The sequence below is a fragment of the Streptopelia decaocto genome, assembly GCF_964273445.1.
Source record: "Streptopelia decaocto genome assembly, chromosome: 1".
In the NCBI taxonomy this organism is placed as follows: Eukaryota; Metazoa; Chordata; class Aves; order Columbiformes; family Columbidae; genus Streptopelia; species Streptopelia decaocto.
Window position 1 is genome coordinate 105778627 of NC_138663.1, and position 17812 is coordinate 105796438.

General features: G+C 37.6%; 1 protein-coding gene across 6 annotated transcripts in view; it reads right to left on the minus strand.

Annotated features, from left to right (window-relative positions):
- Positions 1 to 17812, minus strand: part of SH3KBP1 (SH3 domain containing kinase binding protein 1) — a 228542-nt gene that overhangs the window by 102794 nt on the left and 107936 nt on the right. For all 6 annotated transcript variants that reach the window (XM_082054547.1, XM_082054543.1, XM_082054542.1 and 3 more), the window contains 2 exons: positions 10518 to 10624; positions 792 to 915 (listed from right to left, as the gene is read on the minus strand). In XM_082054547.1, the coding sequence (XP_081910673.1) occupies positions 792 to 915; positions 10518 to 10624 (231 nt within the window). The remainder of the gene's footprint in view (positions 1 to 791; positions 916 to 10517; positions 10625 to 17812) is intronic.

Genomic DNA, 17812 nt, shown 5'->3' on the forward strand with positions numbered 1-17812 from the left:
TTTCACTAAAGACTTAGAATTAGCCACTGAATTAGGAAATAACAAGAATATCTGTTTGAAGAACAGAAAAAAACATGAAGATCAACAAGTGTCCACTTCATATAACAACATAGTTTTGGTTCAGGTTATTCTCCAAGGGAAGTTATAAATTGGACAACCCACTCTCATGCTCATACTATTGCAAACTTAGTTACCAAACATGCGCTTCACCTGCAGTAGTACTGGCCCACTGTAAGTGAGAGAACAAAATCCATGTCCCAGTTCTGGCCTTTTTCCCTTTGGCTGCTGGGGCAGTGGGTGACGGAGGTGATAGTAACATGCTCAGCACCTGGAGGGAAAAAGTGCCGCATGTCCCACACCGATAATTACGAACCCTTAAATCTACTGGAGTCATTACAGAAGGCATGGCACTTTAATCCCTTGTTTAAATAAGCACAGCCACTTTGTAGATGTTTAGTTACTTTGCTCAGTGTCCACATCTAAAGACAAAAAAAAAAAATTCTAATTCATGTTGCAATCCAAATCAAATAATCATTGCCTTCTCTGTTCTTGGTCTGTTGCAGCTTGGCAAGTCTTAACACAGCTCACAGAGTGATGCCAATATCAAAACTCAGGTTGCATTGCAAGTACACACTTCTCATCATCATTTGACCCTTTCACAGCATAAATTAAGAGCATGGCATTCAAAACCACTTCCAAGCAAGAGGTATGAATGCACTACCCTATCAATGTGTTGCAGGTAAAGACACAGACAGAAATATAGAACATCAATAAGATTTTTTTTTCCTTACTTGGCTTTACTAGCTCTTCCTGAGCTATTCCAACATCATCAGAATCAGACAATTCCTTTATGAAGTTGGAAGGAAACATGCCAGTCTTTCCATTGAGTATACCTTCCCACCAGCCCTCTTCCACCTGCACCAAGACAAAAACAAAAAGAAAAAAACAGTTTTAACATAAGCAACACTCTACAGAGTTACATTATACGTGATTCTCAGTAACAATGACAGTAATGATTCTGAGCAGTTTGCATTAATTTCGGGTATAAGAAGCATATGGCATGGGCTCCAAGCCAGAACATGTTGTGTTGTGTTTTTTTTTTTTTCAAGTAAAAACAAGAAAGATGCCTGTACCCATATGTAAATGTCAGCAGTGCTGACAGCAGTCAGAAGCATGGATGTGCATTAAATAAAAGGAAAAGAGAACAACTAGAGAGCACACAGTGTCTCCACATTTCATTTTTATGGATATCAGGGCAATCAGTAATTTTCAGTGCACACCATACTTCTATTCATGACCACGTTCTTAATGTATGGGCTTTACAGATTGTAAGAGTTCAAATTCCCTAAGCAGTCAAAGGTGAAAGATAAATGCCTGCAAAGGGCTATTCAGAGAATCTAAACTAGGTATCTTAATATTAATCATGGAAATATTCCTGCCTCCCTCATAAAAATCAGAAATTCTCTGCTTTAAAAATTAATAAAGTTACTACATCATTTATATGTTAACGTAAGAAATCTAAGGAGAACAAAGAACAGTACTAATGTATATTTGACTCTAGATTTACAAAGACCTACTGAAATACATGTTAATGATACGGTCAGAAGGAGGAGAGACACTTCCTAGCCCAACCCCAAGAGAAAATATCACTTAAAAATGACAAACTCCTTCCCGTATAACCCATTCTGGGTTGAACAGTAGTGTCAGGCAGTGAAACGACAGCCCTTAGAAACCAGATGCCTTTAGGTTATAACAGGATAGCAAGAAATGACTTATATGCATCAGCTAAACGTACCCTTGACAGATAAATATTTTACATCTGTCAAACACTGTTCATGCACCAAAAAAGTAACAGGGGAAGACAGTGTCCGTCTGTGGTACATCAGTCTCCAATAATCTCTTTCCTGCCCCCACAAATAAAATCATGAAAATAGAAAGTTAACTTTACAAGTTGAGGATGTTCACATTTACTGTTAAAAAACCAACCCCACATCTTAAATGGTACTTAAATAATTATTATTGGAAACATTATTGGAAATTTTCCAATAATTATTATTGGGAAATTATTATTGGAAACAAAAGTCTAGTTTGTATCATTTACCCACTAAAATCTCAGGTTCTTAGAAAACAAATCTGTTATCTAACATGTTTAGTTATATAACACAGGCAAATATTTCCTCAAACTACAGAGGAATGGTTGAATTTATTTCAAATTAGCTACACATACAATTTGACTACAAAGCAAATTCTTGTTACTCCAGCAGTATTTCCTGTGCTTTCTCTCCATCTCATCCATACATACAAGTCTTAAAGTCTCTCAAAGGTAATATTTTATTTTGTTCTCTCCACACAAACTAATAACTATATGGAAAACTGAAACTGCATGACCCACAACACTTAGAAGACCCTACAAATTATATCTCTTAATATCTATTTATTATATACCATTACACAGAAAATACACAACATGGCCAAGACACTTTGAGTTATAAAATATTTCAATTTTTCTAATGCATTATTCCCAGATGGCTCGATTGATTACAGCTAAACATTAAACCATAACTGCATTAGCTGATTGACCAGAAGATTAAACACAGGGGAATTACACAGTTCCTAAGACCCCTGCTTTACAACATGCTGAGAATTACTTGACAGAAAAAAGGTGGCCAATATCTCTCAGTTCCATCTTTACCTCAAATAATTTTCTCCTGCTCCATTCTTCCAGGGTAACATGTCACAGTTTTCTTACAGGTTAACATTACCACTCTTTATGTTTATGTATGGATCTCTATGTATGTGTATAGAAAGACACACATACAAAGATCTTTAGACAAGTAAATCTAAATCAGGTGTGAATATATTCACAGCATTCATTAGCTTTTTGCAAGTCTTCCAGCTGATACAAGAATGATTTATCTGAAAATAACATGTCATATTAAATAATTTTACAAATGCAGAAAAATCTAAAGCAGAACACAGATTGATTTTTTTTTTCCACAAGAAAATGCAGAATGATCTTAGCAAGACATGAGAGGTTCCAGTCAAATCGGTCTTCCAAAGATTAATTACGAAATTTGCATCAAAAGTTTTAAGTCTTTTTAAACACTACAGCTACATGCTACACACTTTCAAGCCTCAAAACACACCAGCTAGAGATTAAACCATACAATGAAGAAGACACTAAAATACCCCCAGGATTTAGTTATCCCAAATTGGGGCAATTCATTGTCATAGGGTTTGAAATGTCACAATAATTCCCAGCCAATAAAACCTTACAAATGAAAATCCATTATTCATGTGGGTAATCCATCTGGAGGTAGAAGCACTCAATAAAATTTGTTCCTATACTACTATAACAAAGTGCTTTCAGGATTTATACATCTAGGTCTTGATTTATGCCCAGCATTCATGTGCTGTATCGAACCAACTAAAAAGAGGAGGATTTCATTCAGTGTCCCTATGCCAGAAAATAAGTTCTACTATTCATAATAACCTACATACAAATTCTAAGTTCAGCCTGAAAACAAAGGTTTTGGTTTAAAGTTAGAAGAAGAATCTTTCCAATCTGCCAAATATAACTGGCTACAACTAGAGGTATTTTCAAGACACTTTTTCAATGTGTTATATCTGTTCACTGCCTTTCTGTTCACTGCATGGCATGTCCTCATCTTGCCAGGCTGCCAGTACTGTTGTCACACCACATTTGAAAGCAACAACATACAGAGAAGTGATTGAAGATACTTCATTACTTCACTTCATATATTTAGGGAGGTAAAAACATGGGCACCCAACTGCAACTCAGTCAATGTTGCGTGTGGGGCAGGGACAGATGCAACAGCAGACAACTATCTGCAGTCCAACTCCTGGATGTCATTGAATGAGATACGAACCACAGTATCACCAGAGAATGGTGCATCATCTCTAGAGAAAGTCATCCCATTAAGAAGCCTTACCTTTGGGATTTAAAGGGAAATTTAATCTACATAATTATTATGCAACATTCAAATGTTCTTCCAATATCACTGGGCTTTGGTTTTGTATACATTTCCGATGAAGAAAGAATACTTGTATTTTGTTTTCAATTGAATTGCTCAATCAGTAGAGCCTTTTTTGCTGTAGATGAGGTTTTTGGAAACTATAAACCAAATACAGATTAAAATATTTCAGAATATACTGGTTTACTTTGTTAGAAAGTGTTTTATCAAATTGTTACGACTCAGCACACAATAACAACTAGACTAGAAAGACGGTAAGAGGTTGTAATAGTTAATTTTACTTACAAATAATACTATAAATAAGAATAACGAAGTGCTCAAAATAGATACCATGGAAGTGGACAGACAAGAAAATAACACAGAGAATTATATGGGTGAGACATCCATTCAGATAAACAAGATGTTCTCAAAAGGGTATACAGATGCTAGAATATTAAGCTGTTCAGAAATCAACAAAAAATATTGAAAACAATCTATTTCAATCTTTAAAGTTTTTTTTTTTTAAAAAAAGAATAATATGACAGAAGTTCAAGCCTTCAGGTAAACATAATAGTTCTACTTCAGAATGGGAATGCAGTTTTATTTCGTAACTGTGAAGCTACCAAAGAGACAAAATCACTTCAGTAGGTTGCTAGGACTACAAGATTACGATATTCCAAAAGTGAGGAAATGTTACTTTTTATTTTCTGTCCATTTTCTCTTCATGGCAAATACAATCTGCAACAACCCCCTTTAAAGAAAGAAGTTTCAAAGCCTGTCACCAGCCTGACCTGCAGTGCAATAAATCTTGTTCTAAGCTACAAGCTTAGAAGCACCTTCCCCTGAGGGAACCAGGTGGCCATCCCTGGAACGCCAGGATCAGATACTCAAAAAGAGCAGGAAGTGCTGAGGCCAACTACCAGCATTTGCTTGCCAAAATATCTAAGAACACCACACCTGCTTGCCTACACCTTGCTATATAATTAATAGGCTAAAGTTGTTAAATTATTAAAATATTCAGCTCTTTGGAATCACCAACCTAAAGTGTGTTTCCAATAAGCTCCTGTATCTGCCTGTTTCACAAGCTTTTCTACAAGCTGCGGCTTTGCCTATGAGGCTGACAGACATCTTACAGCTCAGTTAGGGCAAGCAAGGAGGGCTCTGAGTCAAGAAAGGTTTCAGGTGGAAGAATGGCTCCCTGGATCACAACAGAGTCTTTCTGGGCTGTTAAAACTGAAACACAGTCCCAGGAATAAAAGCAATGCCAGAGGCAGGCAAGAGGAAGGAGAGAAGCCCAAGGTCAACTTTCTTTTGCTTAGAGAGAATTAGAGCACAAAAAGCAAAGGAAAAAATACCTCTTCTTTTATAAATTCTGAATGAAGATATTGAGCTTGAAGGACAAAAGCAATCACATGTTGAAAGGGAATTAAAAATACAGATTCCCAAAAAACTAAATAAACAAATCATATTCACTGCCAATGGGAAAAGAAATTTTGGAAACAAAACCTCAACAGAAGATGGTGCTCACAGTGCCACTTAATGGCTTATTCTGGGAGTGCATTTGGAGAGGGTCATACCCACAAAATGTCAACGAGCCCTTGGGCTTCTGCTGCAGCACATCTGGAAGCTGTCTGATAATTCTGGTGCAGAAGGGAAGAATTAAAACCTGCACAAGTACCTTGCATTAGGGGATCTTTTCAGCTTCAGAGTTCTTTATTTTACAATGTCAAAATGTGCTTTTGGAATTTTTTTCCCTTTTTTTTTTTTTTTAATTGTTTTGGTTTGGTTTTTTTTGGTGGTGGTTTAGCTTTTTGTTGGTTTTTAGCATCACCTTCTTAGAAACTGAGGGGCAGAGAAAGCAATCACATGGAACTTGAGTGACCCTATAAAGAGTCAGAGGTATTTGCACCCCTATTTCCAAAAAAAACCCACAAACCTTCCTAGTATATAAACTAACCAAACATGCAATAGTCACAGAAGTTGTTGGAATAGAATCAGGAAAAACACCACACCACAGCATTTCACAGAAAAGCAGCTGAGGGACGTGGAAGCCCAGCATTTGTTCCCAGGTGTTTTATTGCAGTATTACACAGTTCTGCCCTTGTGGCACAGACCATACCCTTGCCACTATTAAATATTTCCCTTTCAACTCTAAAGCTGCCAAAATAAGCCAATGTGAGGAAAGTCCAGCTCTGTCCCTGGTGTTTATCCTGTTCTTGGAAATGTGTTGAACTACTTTATCTTGTAATGAGAAGAAGAAGAACAACAACAACAAAACACCACCACACCAACCTTACCCAAATGGAGCAACAGATTTGTAGAAATCCAGTCTGCTTTTTTATTATTTCAGATGAGTTACTTATAGGATTCCATCACATTATATATGGCAATGTTAACTAAAAGTCAAAGAATAAGCTCAGTGGTATTACAGCATGTCTGTGTCAAAGACTTAGTTATGAGCTTAACTCCATGCACTACACATTGCCAAAAAGGTGACTTCTCAGCAGGATGAGGCCACATGGAACACAGCAGCACGGCAACAGACTAATCCCAAATGAAAGCAAGTTCTGAACTGTTGAATGACACGCCAAATTCCTTATTCTGATTCTACAGGTTAATTGTCTGGCATCCCATGAAAGTCTAAGGGTGAAACATAATTGGAATTCAGGTATCTGCATTTAATAAGACAATTAGCTACAGTTGTATTTTGGGACAACTGTAATTAGAGTTAGAGCTAATGAGCTAGGAAAAAGACAAGCAAAAAGCTATCAATCACATATTAAACATGAATGTAAACAATGATGAAAATGCTTCTCTTGTTAGTTTCAAATGCACTTTTAATTTAAGTCTGTTAATTAATATCTCATGGGTATCAGTGTTTGTGTAGTTATGGAAACCTCTAGTTAAAGAACAAGTATTTTTATCTATTGTGATGAATGTTTGATCTTATTAGAATTAATTTCTAACTATTTAAAGCAAATAGGAAGGAACTGTGAGTTCTGAACATATACAGCCTCCAAGGATATCTATATGGCGACAAGTCTGGTATTTCAAAACTTACATTTGCAATTGCCATTGTTTCAATCCATTGTCAAACCCCAAACCACTTCTGCCACAACAGGAATTTCCAAGAGTAGCTACCACTACCACAGACATAAAAACCCTTTCAAAAAGGGTTTTTATCTTATCAAACTCACTGGTGTCAGGAAGAAGGATTTGGGACAGGTTTAGATGCTACTACACCTCAGGTGTTGGTTCGCACCCTGAAACAGAGGTGGGAGAACGGAACACATCCTCATCCTCAGCAAGTGATATCGGTGCAACCCATTTTCACTGGGGTTCTGAAGAAAGACATCTGGGTGCTGATGGAGGCAGCTGAGGAGAAGACCTGAATTCTCTTCTGCCAATGCTTTGCTGAAGGCAGTGACTTTCGAGGGCTTTGAGGAGGAACGGAACTAATTTCTTGAAGTATGAAGCCAAATTAGCACAGTACAACAGGAACCAGATTTTCTTTGTGAGTTGTCAGCCGTGACATTTTAAACAGTTTTTGCTAAATAGCCACATAAAGATATATAGACAGTATTTTTGCTCTAAACAATATCCGTTTTAGTTTTCTGTCAGTTAAGAATTTATTTCCTTCCAAATAAACAGAAATCCACAGAGATTCGAAAATATTCATCTAAGTCAATTTAAAATCAATTAATTCCACTGATGCAACTTAGGAGGACACAATAAAGTATTACCTGTGGGAATCTGAGACCTTCTACTCATGAATAAAAAGACAGGGTAAGAGAAATGGACAACTGGAAACAGAAAGTGAATGACCGTTAACATTCCAATTACCTGCTGAACTGTGGTAAATTATGCTGAAGATGCTGTCATCCAGTTTTTCATCTTGAGTAATGATAAACAAAACTGATCTTTTGCAAGAATTGCCTCCTGTGGGAGGTTTTTTTGCTGTTGTTCTGGGTTTTTTTGTACAATAACACAGAGAGATTTTGGCCCTTGCAAAAAAATCTCCATTTTCACAACTGAGGAATAATAAGTCACTCACATCAAGCATTTATCATTTGAAATAAGGAGCAGCGTATAATGACATAAACACTGCAAATGTTATTTCAATGCAACGGCACATTATGCAACACTGCCTACAAGCAGAAGGGTAAACAATGAAATTAGTGCATTGGTTTGTGCTTTCTACATCGAATAACAGTTCCTGTTTCAAAAGAAAAATTCTGCCCTACTTTTTTGAGGAATTAATACTACTCTGATAAGGGCAGAAGAGGAAGTAATATCAGCAAGTAGTCAACATCAACTGCTTGGTATCAACCATGATGGAAAGTAAAGGTCACACAACAACACTTCCTGGGGTGCTGAGAACTTTTTCTCTTAATTCCTTTATTTTATCTCTTCCACCCAGAGAAGTCAGACAATGTCCTGGATCACATGAATGCACCAGATGCTGCCCGAGGCAGAGCTTCTGCTTCAGTAGCCAACAGAACAGAGTATTTTGTAAGGTCAAAGTGGGCACAGCCTCACCTGTGTCAGCTGTTCTTCTTTGGCACTTATGGCCAACAGTTCAGGCCAGCCATGAGCAACCCTCTTCCACACTACAGTAAATCCAACTCGAGTATGATATTCTTTAGGAGTGCCAATCAAAAAAGCAGCCCTAGACAATATAATGTTTTAAACCTTAGAATCAGTAAGTTGTCAATGCTTTCTTCAACGGCAGTAATTGAAGGTACAATTATGAGTTTAAGACTACCAAGTCTGTAACTGGTGATACAAGTGGGTTTCAAAAAGCATGCCCTTAACTGTAAGCATGTGCATGCAAGCACGGGAAGGTTTCACTTTCATAGATCTACATCTTTCAATTTTAATGCAAACTTTTTCAGACTCACTTGGATTTAAATAAATCTGTTATTTATAATTAAGTTGTTCAAATTTATACAAAGACAAGAGATGCATTTCATAAGAGAAGTCTAGTGTCTCATGTAAATTATTTAACCACACAATTCATTTGGCAGAGTTAATTTGTTGGCTGCATACTAGGAAGGGGTTTTATTCCATCCCTGTACTCTTGAAAGAGAGACTTAAAAGTTTTTAAGTAGGGTAACTGACGGAAGATATTTGTGTGGCCATGTGAGGTCAAATATGCCTCAAATTGTGCAATGAAAAGAGGTCATGTGCTGTTGTGAATCTAATACTGGGTTCACATTGTCTTCAAAATATGGTCTTAAATATCTTACAGCCTTGACACCCCCCATTACAATTCTGCTCACTGACAGAATAAGGTTAGTTACATGACACATCACATCTGATTCCAGGCAGAACTACATGCAGAGCTGGTGTGTGTAGCTAGCTTAAAGGAAAACCAGTGATCACTAAGCTTCTTACATTCAGATGTGAGAATTTAAACTCTCATAGGAAAATGCTGGATGTCACGTAGATTGCAGTAGAATTTACATTATTTTAGAACTGATTTCTTAAGTGACAGATGCAGGAAAAAGAAAATGAATCATATATCTCTGATAAGAAAAAAAAATGTTGACTTAGTAGCTGCTGAATCACAAGGAAAAAATCCTACAAATAAATGATACAAGCTGAAATACACCTTTTATCGGCTGCTTGAGCAGACTAAGCTCCTAGATCTTTTTAAAGATAAGTAAATAAAGACTAGATGAGTTTTACTGCTTTCTACTTAAAGGCTTAACATTAGCATTTTGACTTTCGGTTCTCATGCTATTAAGCTCAAGAAGATATTTTTAAAATCCCTAATGGAACAAAACTGAAGATATTGGGAGTAAACAGTATTCCTTGATCCTGCAAGCAGATTCACCCATACAAAGAAAATTTCTGTATCTCTGTCCAAGTTTTCATCATTTGTTCCCAGTCCTTCTAAGAGATGTGCATTCATTTTCCATATCCTTTTCCATCCAAAATAAGTGCATCTTGAGTCTGTAAAGAATTTTTGGTTTAGTTGGGTTGTTTTGTGTGTGTGTTTTTGTTTGGTGGTGGTGGTTGTTGTTGATGTTTGAAATTGATTGAAATTGATTGTTTGAAATTAAATTGTTAAAATTTGCAGGCAAAGATGACAAAAGGTGAATGTCATGGCTGAACTCCAGAGGGCTTCAAGTAAAATTTCAAAATGTGTTTAACTCTGTAAAGAGAATTCTTCCCTGTGGCTGTCTTACTAAAACTAGGAAGAGCTTTTTCTACTATAATCTTCATACTTCAGAGATATAAATTCAGCAGCCCTGTAGCACAAACTTTGAGCTTTTTTCCCTGAACAGAACTGAGAAGCATCAACTGATCAAGTAAAACCAGCCAAAGTCCTACGGGGAAAAAACCCTCACAAAATCCATAAGCGAACAACCACATCCCCTCACTCCCATCAGTAACCCAAATCAAACGTGTCAGTATACCAGAGAAGAAAAATGTCTGGTTTAAATTATGGCTTAGAACACACAGTATCTGAGATCTTAGCATGCACAAGATATGTCAGAACTACATGTATGTGTATTCCATTAAAGATCTGCTCACCTCTCCCACAACTTCAATGATGTCACCAACTTTTAATTCCAGTTCATCTTCATTTTGAGGCATATAACTGAAAGCCACCTGACATCTTCTTCTTCTGTTTCTCTCTCCTGGTGGAAAAGGAAGGAAACAGGGAAATTGTAAAATGAAAACAAAATTCCATGCCAAACACAAGCCAGAGGAAACAGTTAAAGATGGGATATTATTCTTTGAGCACTATTAAAAGAATCAGAATGTCTGCAATGCTTAGCACATCTGCCTATAACTAATTTACAAAAAGAGGGTGGAGAAAAGATTTCTGGTGCATATTATTTCCTTCAACTATCTTTATAATTCAATGCAATTAATAAATGAAAATAAGTCATGGGGATTTTTTTCCTTTCTGTAATAGAGTTCAAGAGCCAAAATTTAACTAATAGATTGTGCTTCCTAGTGACAGGATAAACAAACTTTACCCAGAGGATCTTTCCAGGTGTATTTGCTATGATTTCTTTTCTAGGCTAATGCTCCATACACATGGTGTAGGCAAATCCAGAAATCGGAGGGGGTGGTGAAGGGATTCAAAACCTTGTGGCTTTTGCTCATATGGAAATAAGCTCTCAACTGATTATTTTGTCCTGGATCTTTTTTCTCCATAGTCCTTCCACAGGTATACAGATATCTCACTAACATTTTTTGATGCGTATTTTTTCACATATATATACATAGAGATATATATGTATGCACAGATACTTGTAAGGTGCATATTTATGCACTAATATCAGAGTAAAAAAAACAGAAGAAAACCCAAAAGAGCCCCAAAGTTAGGTGTGTCATTGAATTAGAGTGGTTAAGACAGTCTAATTTGGATGATCAACCAGCTACTGGAAATGATGTTACCTTGCACATCCAGGCTGCCATTAGAAGCTGGTATGAGGGTGCATCTCTGGATGCACAACTGGAGAGGAGCTTGAATTTATAGCTCTTAATAAGAGTAAGACCCCATAAGACTCCTTACTTGACCCTTCTGCATCATGCTTTTAAGACAGACAGATAAATGAAAATATTAATTTCCAGAGCTTTGTTTGCCAGATCCATTGGCTTACATATAATTATAGTCGTATGACTCGTCGCAGCATGGAGGAGAGAACTTCTCAAAATTAAGTTGCCAAAGCCTGCTGCTCAGCCTCTATTAGCTAAAGGACAACTTACTGACATGAATCATGACCTTGTTGGAATGTGGTGGAGGAGGAGAAAGTAGGAAGAGAGAAATAATTCAAAACACAAGATTCACTGATTACTCCCTCTTCTCTAGAAAATGGGGAATGTATAAACCATACTACATCGTATTATTTATACATATATGTATCCACACATATATACACACTCTGCACAAATAAATGGACTTTCTCTATATGCTATTTCTCTTAACTATTAAACACACTTAACACACACCAAAATCACTTACGTAAATGCTGTCTAAGAATGGCCTTAAGCTGACATTAAATTACAAAAATTGATCTTATGGTCAATTATCTCCCCTGTAACATTCCTTGATGATCCTGTTCTAGGGCAAACATTAATAAAAAGTTACAGATTTTTTTTTCTCTAATCTATTAATTGCAACTAGAGAAAGAAGGGATTGAATTTGGTTTTCTGACAATATTTTTCAGAGCAACTGCAATTCTGCATGAGTGGCACCTTTTGAATGTTAAAATTAATACCTTAATGCAATGTAACCAAACTCACTCAAATTAGCTCTTTTTTCCACCTACAGATAACTATTCGTTCTTCACTATCTAAACTAAAATGGTCCTAAATTGACAACTTTACACAGCTGCATTCAAAATAACTTAAATATAATAAATACCTTCCATGTTGAGTGCTTTTTTGTGCAGAAGAGGATGGCTATTTTCCCTAAAGATAACAGTCCCACTATGACTTCAAATATCAAGTAGCAAATGATGTGCTGATGTTGCCTGATGTGACAGATGTCAGTTGCCATCCTACTTAATAATCAATATTGTGTGACTCTTGGACAATATTTTTGAGATGGCTAAGAGAGCAAGAAATAAACACAATTCTGGATGTTAATAATAAAACTGTATTAATCTTTTCCCCTCTCCCATCCCATGAAGTTTTTTTTACTACTATATAGAAAACCTAGCAAAAGTCTGCATTTATCTCCATTACTCTCATGGTTGTCTCACTGCTCTCCCTCTCCTCCTAAACCTTTCTCTAGAGAAATACCTAAGTGGAGAGCAGCAAGCCAACAAGAGGCATAGACTCTATGTACCAAATAGCTCCTCTCTGTGGTCTAATGCCAGACTATCCAGAAGATCCAGCAGTGAATCCCTTTGGTTTCAAGGTGTTGCATGCTAATGTTTGTAGTAGTTGAACAGAGCATGAGTGCTGTGAAGGGCTCTGAAGACAAGGCCTATCTGTTTTTTTCCTACACTAAAGCAAACTGCGTAATACAGCAGTATGAGTTTCCTAAGAAAACAGAACTGATAGGAAGTCAAAGCAACCAAGCCATGCATATACAAAAACTGTTAGCAAAGAAAAACTCCAGTTTTGCAAACACAATATTCTCACCCCAGCCTCACTGATTTTTTTATCTGTTTCTTAACTAGCACAAAGTCTCCAAAGGCAGCATGGTCAGGAACCAGAAAGACCAACTCGGACAATTAACAAGCAGTTTAGAAAGAAACACTGAAGTCTTGTTCTTCTGTCACCATTTTCTCTTTTGCTAATATTTCCAGCTTTTGCAGGGTATTATTGCAGTCTATGCTTTAACTGCTAGTCATATGAGATCTAAATGGCACACCGTGACTTTAAAATGTAAGTAATTTGACCGATTGATGTAAAGATAATTTTAAAACATACAGGGCAGCAATTCCGCAATGAAGACTAAAGATACTCTCTAATCTAATTCATTTTTTATTACTTCCAACTTGATGGAGAAAATAATTTGTAGGAGTTTTTTTGCATTTTTCTCCACACTTGAGCATAAACTGAGTTACTTGCAAGTGAAAAGCTACGTAGTGGTGAAAAGGCAGGTAACAACCCAATACTTCAAAATCAGAAAAAGTGTGCTGCAAAGTCCTCAATGGGTTTTGAAAGGCTTAGAACAGGCTTAGAAGAAGAAAAAAAAGGATCGGTGAGCTTTTACTGGTCCATGTATAATATTTTGTGGCAAGTAACCTGCTGCAGGCAGCACCACGCTGCGCTCTGCCTGCTGGTTGCAGTTCTAGGCTTTTTCATTTCCCATGGCTATGGTGCGATATCAGAATGCTTTAAAGGCAAAATGTCTATGAGCTGCCGGTTGGGAACTAAGCATGATACATTTTATTCAGAGCAAGCTATCATACAGAAATACTGTCACTCACCCTTGTGAAAAATACCGGCTCCCATTTATATAGCTATAATGCACCTCAAAAGAAAAAAAAAAAAAATCACATGCCTCGTTTGTGCACTCTGTTCTTAGAACAAACCAGGCAGCTGAGTGGGTACAAAGGGGATAACAAACCAGTATCTGCAAAGCATATCACATCTGAAGCAATGGCACCAGGAGCTCAACAAGTGTGGCACACAGCATGCCTGAGTTTGCTCCGCTTCCTGTAAGGGCTGTGTCGAAGGCACTGAACCCTTACAAAGTGCTTGCAGATGCAGCAGGGAGGACAGAAAATGGACCTTGCATGCATTGCGAAAGGTGTCACATGATGCACCTTCCCAGTGATACTGGCTGCCTCATTATCTGCAGCTGTTGATTGCCAACTCCTGCTCACCCGACCTGCAGCTACCGTTCCCTCTGCCCTGAGAGGTGAACCGCTTCTCCAATCATTCCCCAAACACTTTCACTCAGAGCAAAACTTGGCAGCTTAGCAGTGTAGACAACAGGCTTTGCTAAAACAGCTCCTTTCAGGCTTTATCCTAAGATTCACCTACCCCTCACTGTAGGTGTCCCTGAGTCAGATGTCTAAATCTGCACCTATCACTCAGGAGTGGAGAGAACATAATACCTCCAGAGGGTATTTAATGTCACTGTAAAACAGACAACTATAATACATCAGATGAATTACTCTCTCGAGATGCCTTATTCTACTGGTGCGTCTAGATCAGACTTCAACATCTGACTTTAAAAGGCCTAAAGTCAGGTCAAATGGAAAAAGACGTGAACATATATTTAGAAACTTAAAACAAATAAACAAAAAAATCTTCAAGGGCAGAAATCTAATTTATTTCAAAGTGGCGTTTTATTAGATTCTAAAAACGGTGTGGTTGCCTGTGACACCAGGAGACCATAAAGAGGCTTCCTCCAGCTGTACACATACAAGACAGAGCATGATTTCTAGACATTTAAACACCCCTCTGGCACTAGCAATGAAGATGGAAAAGAGGCAATGACAACGTGTTGGCATTCAATGCTTACTTTTGTAAGTGGCACCAAAAGCTGAGGCAACACAGCACAAGAATCACACTGGTCCTTACATACTGCCATCAGACCCAGGAAAGGTCACAAACTGACAACGTGGGATTAGGTGAAAAGTGCAGCAGATAGGAAGTAAACTATTTCAAAATTAACTGGGATTTTCAAAGCCAAACTTACTTTTTTAAAACTTAAAACCTCTGTCATGAAAGAGATGTTTATACAAATGTGTGCATGTATGAATAGGTTATTATACTCTTCACTGGTGCCGTTGTCTTTGCGGCCTGTCTTGTCAGTGAAAACCACATGGTTAACTTTGCTGACAGAAGGTCCATCAACTCTACATACTAATCCACTTTTTTTTCCACCACAAAAGAACAAGTACAGCATTTTTTTCATAGCACAGTATAGCTATTCTATAAAACAAACAAACCAACCAACCAACAAACCTATATTCAATTAAAACCTTCAGAGAACAGACCCATGGAGCAAATGTCTGCCCTTCTCCCTGCTGACAAAAAGTATATTGAATGGCTGACAATCTCTTCAAAACTAGGCCCCATAGTTTCGTAATAGGATTTGTCTTAAAACGAGACATAACAATTATCACTGCAGCTCAGGCAAAAAATCCAACCCAATTGCTCCTCGATTTATGATTGGTTTTTAATAAAGGAGTGTTGCTACAGAAATTGCATGGGTTAGGTTGGGGACGGAGTCAAGGTTTGCAGCATGAGGAGCCTAACGACATCTTTCCAAAATTTCAAACACATGAATGAACACAGCAGCTCCTGAAGACCCACATATTTCCCTCTCCTGCAGGCTTGCCAGGCAGGCTCAGGTGAACCATGAAAGGAAACTGAAATCGACTGGGCCACCCTTCAAGTAGATGCAAAGTGACTGAACCCAGCAAAACCATGTGGCAAAGAGGCCCCTCTCAGGCAGGTCCCTAAGTAGGAAAATGACAAGTTGGAGGATCCTGCCTTCTGTTTCAGATTTCCCTGCACATTGGCATCATCTGCTCATCAGCCGCAGCTGCACTTCCCATCCTTCCAGCTTTCAAAGCCGTATCTGTAGCCAGGGGGAACTGGCTCAGTGCACAGTGTCTCCTGGTTAGACAAGCTGGGCTGTGATATGACTCAGCTAGAAACCAGTTCTAAATTAAATGCGCAAAAAGACAAATGGCAACTATTGTACAAGTAAGAGATGACATATATGCTTTTAGGTTGTATGTTACTGATTTTACTGGTACTGATGGAGCTCTGGTACAGCTATTTTGGACTGCCAGTCTAGATGGTTACTGTATCACTTTTTTGTTATAAATCATTGAATTGTGTATATTAAAATGGAAATATTAAGAAAAAGGTTGAGCTACAAGCTTACTTCTGAAAAAATTCTTCTTAAAACCACCACCCTCAGCAGATGCTTTTGAGAAACAGAAGTTACCTAATTAAGAGCAAACTTCTTAAATTGCTTTTTCAAAGTATATTGAAGATAGTGTTAAGAGACTTCAGGTAAAGTCTTGGTCACACTCAATTTTAATGTGGATTCTGTCACTATCTTCCACAACACAAGGACTCGACCATCTTACACCCACCTGCTAGCACAAATGCAATTCTGATTTTAAAAGGCACAGGAACTGGCAAGTTGCAATTTCCTTCTTAACCTGGAGGATTCTGGCAGTTTTTTTCTGACTTAGGATGTGACATGTCAATTCCAACTCTTTCATCACCCACATGCTGTTTAGAAGGGTAAATGCTTTTGGAGAGATGACAAAAAAAACCTCCAAAACAAACACTTTACTGAGGTCTGTTTGTTCTCCATCTAGCAGAAAAGAGAAGTAAGCTCGGTGTTAGTATTTTGGGGGGTTGGGGAAGGGAGTGTTGATGGGGTTTTTTTGTTTGGTTTGCTTCTTTTCTTTTCATTTGTGACATTAATATACCAGAGAAGAGAAAGATAAAACTGCAAGGAGGGGTGAGGGGAGACAGAATATCTGAGGTACTTCCAGTACTCTACCAAACTGGTTATGTAATGCTGCTGTGTTTCTCTACAAGCAGATGAACTGGCAAAAGCCCTGCTTTGGTGTGTGCAGCTGAATCCTGGAGATTGAAGGGCTCCATTAAGCACAACTAAGCCACAATGCAATATGCCATTACTGCTAGTAATATATTACTCCGAGTATGTTAATGTTCTACTGTTACTGAGGAGTAGGTTTTCTCTTTCTTGCTAGACGCCACAGCAACACTTCCAGGTTTCTGCCATCTGGCTGCTGCTCTGAATTTTATGACCAAGATTTGTCTGTGAGGAACCTATGAGCCTGGAAAACATATTTTTGTTATGCCATCACATTTTAACATTATATGCACCATCAGAATAATGGCAATTTGAATAAAATTATCCTCATATTGTTCAATAAATTCATTATTTTGTTAAAAACATTCAGAAATATTCAGGCCTTTTATTGTATATAAGCCTTTTGTATAACATCAGTAATTACTGGAAGCAACTTAAAGCAACAATGTAGTACTAGTGGTATATGCTTTTGGGAGAAAACCATTAATTAACTAAGAAGTGGAGCATTTCCATATGCCACAGGAGGAGCCAGGCTTGCGCATTTGACAATCAGAACTGAAATACTAGTGAAGCTGAGATAATTATTTAAGCCTAAGCCAAAGCAGAAGGAAATGGTAGAAAAGCAACTGTAAACAAACTCAAAAGACACTTGCACAGGTTAACCATAGACCACCAAAATGTTTTTCTTTCTGAGACTAGAAGCTTTAAAATGCATATAAAAGGAGTAGAAACTTCTGCAGGTGCAACATCAAGAATGCAGTCAAATCATTACCAGCAGTTTAGACAAGGAAGTCCAAACTCCAACAGGAAAGTCTTAACC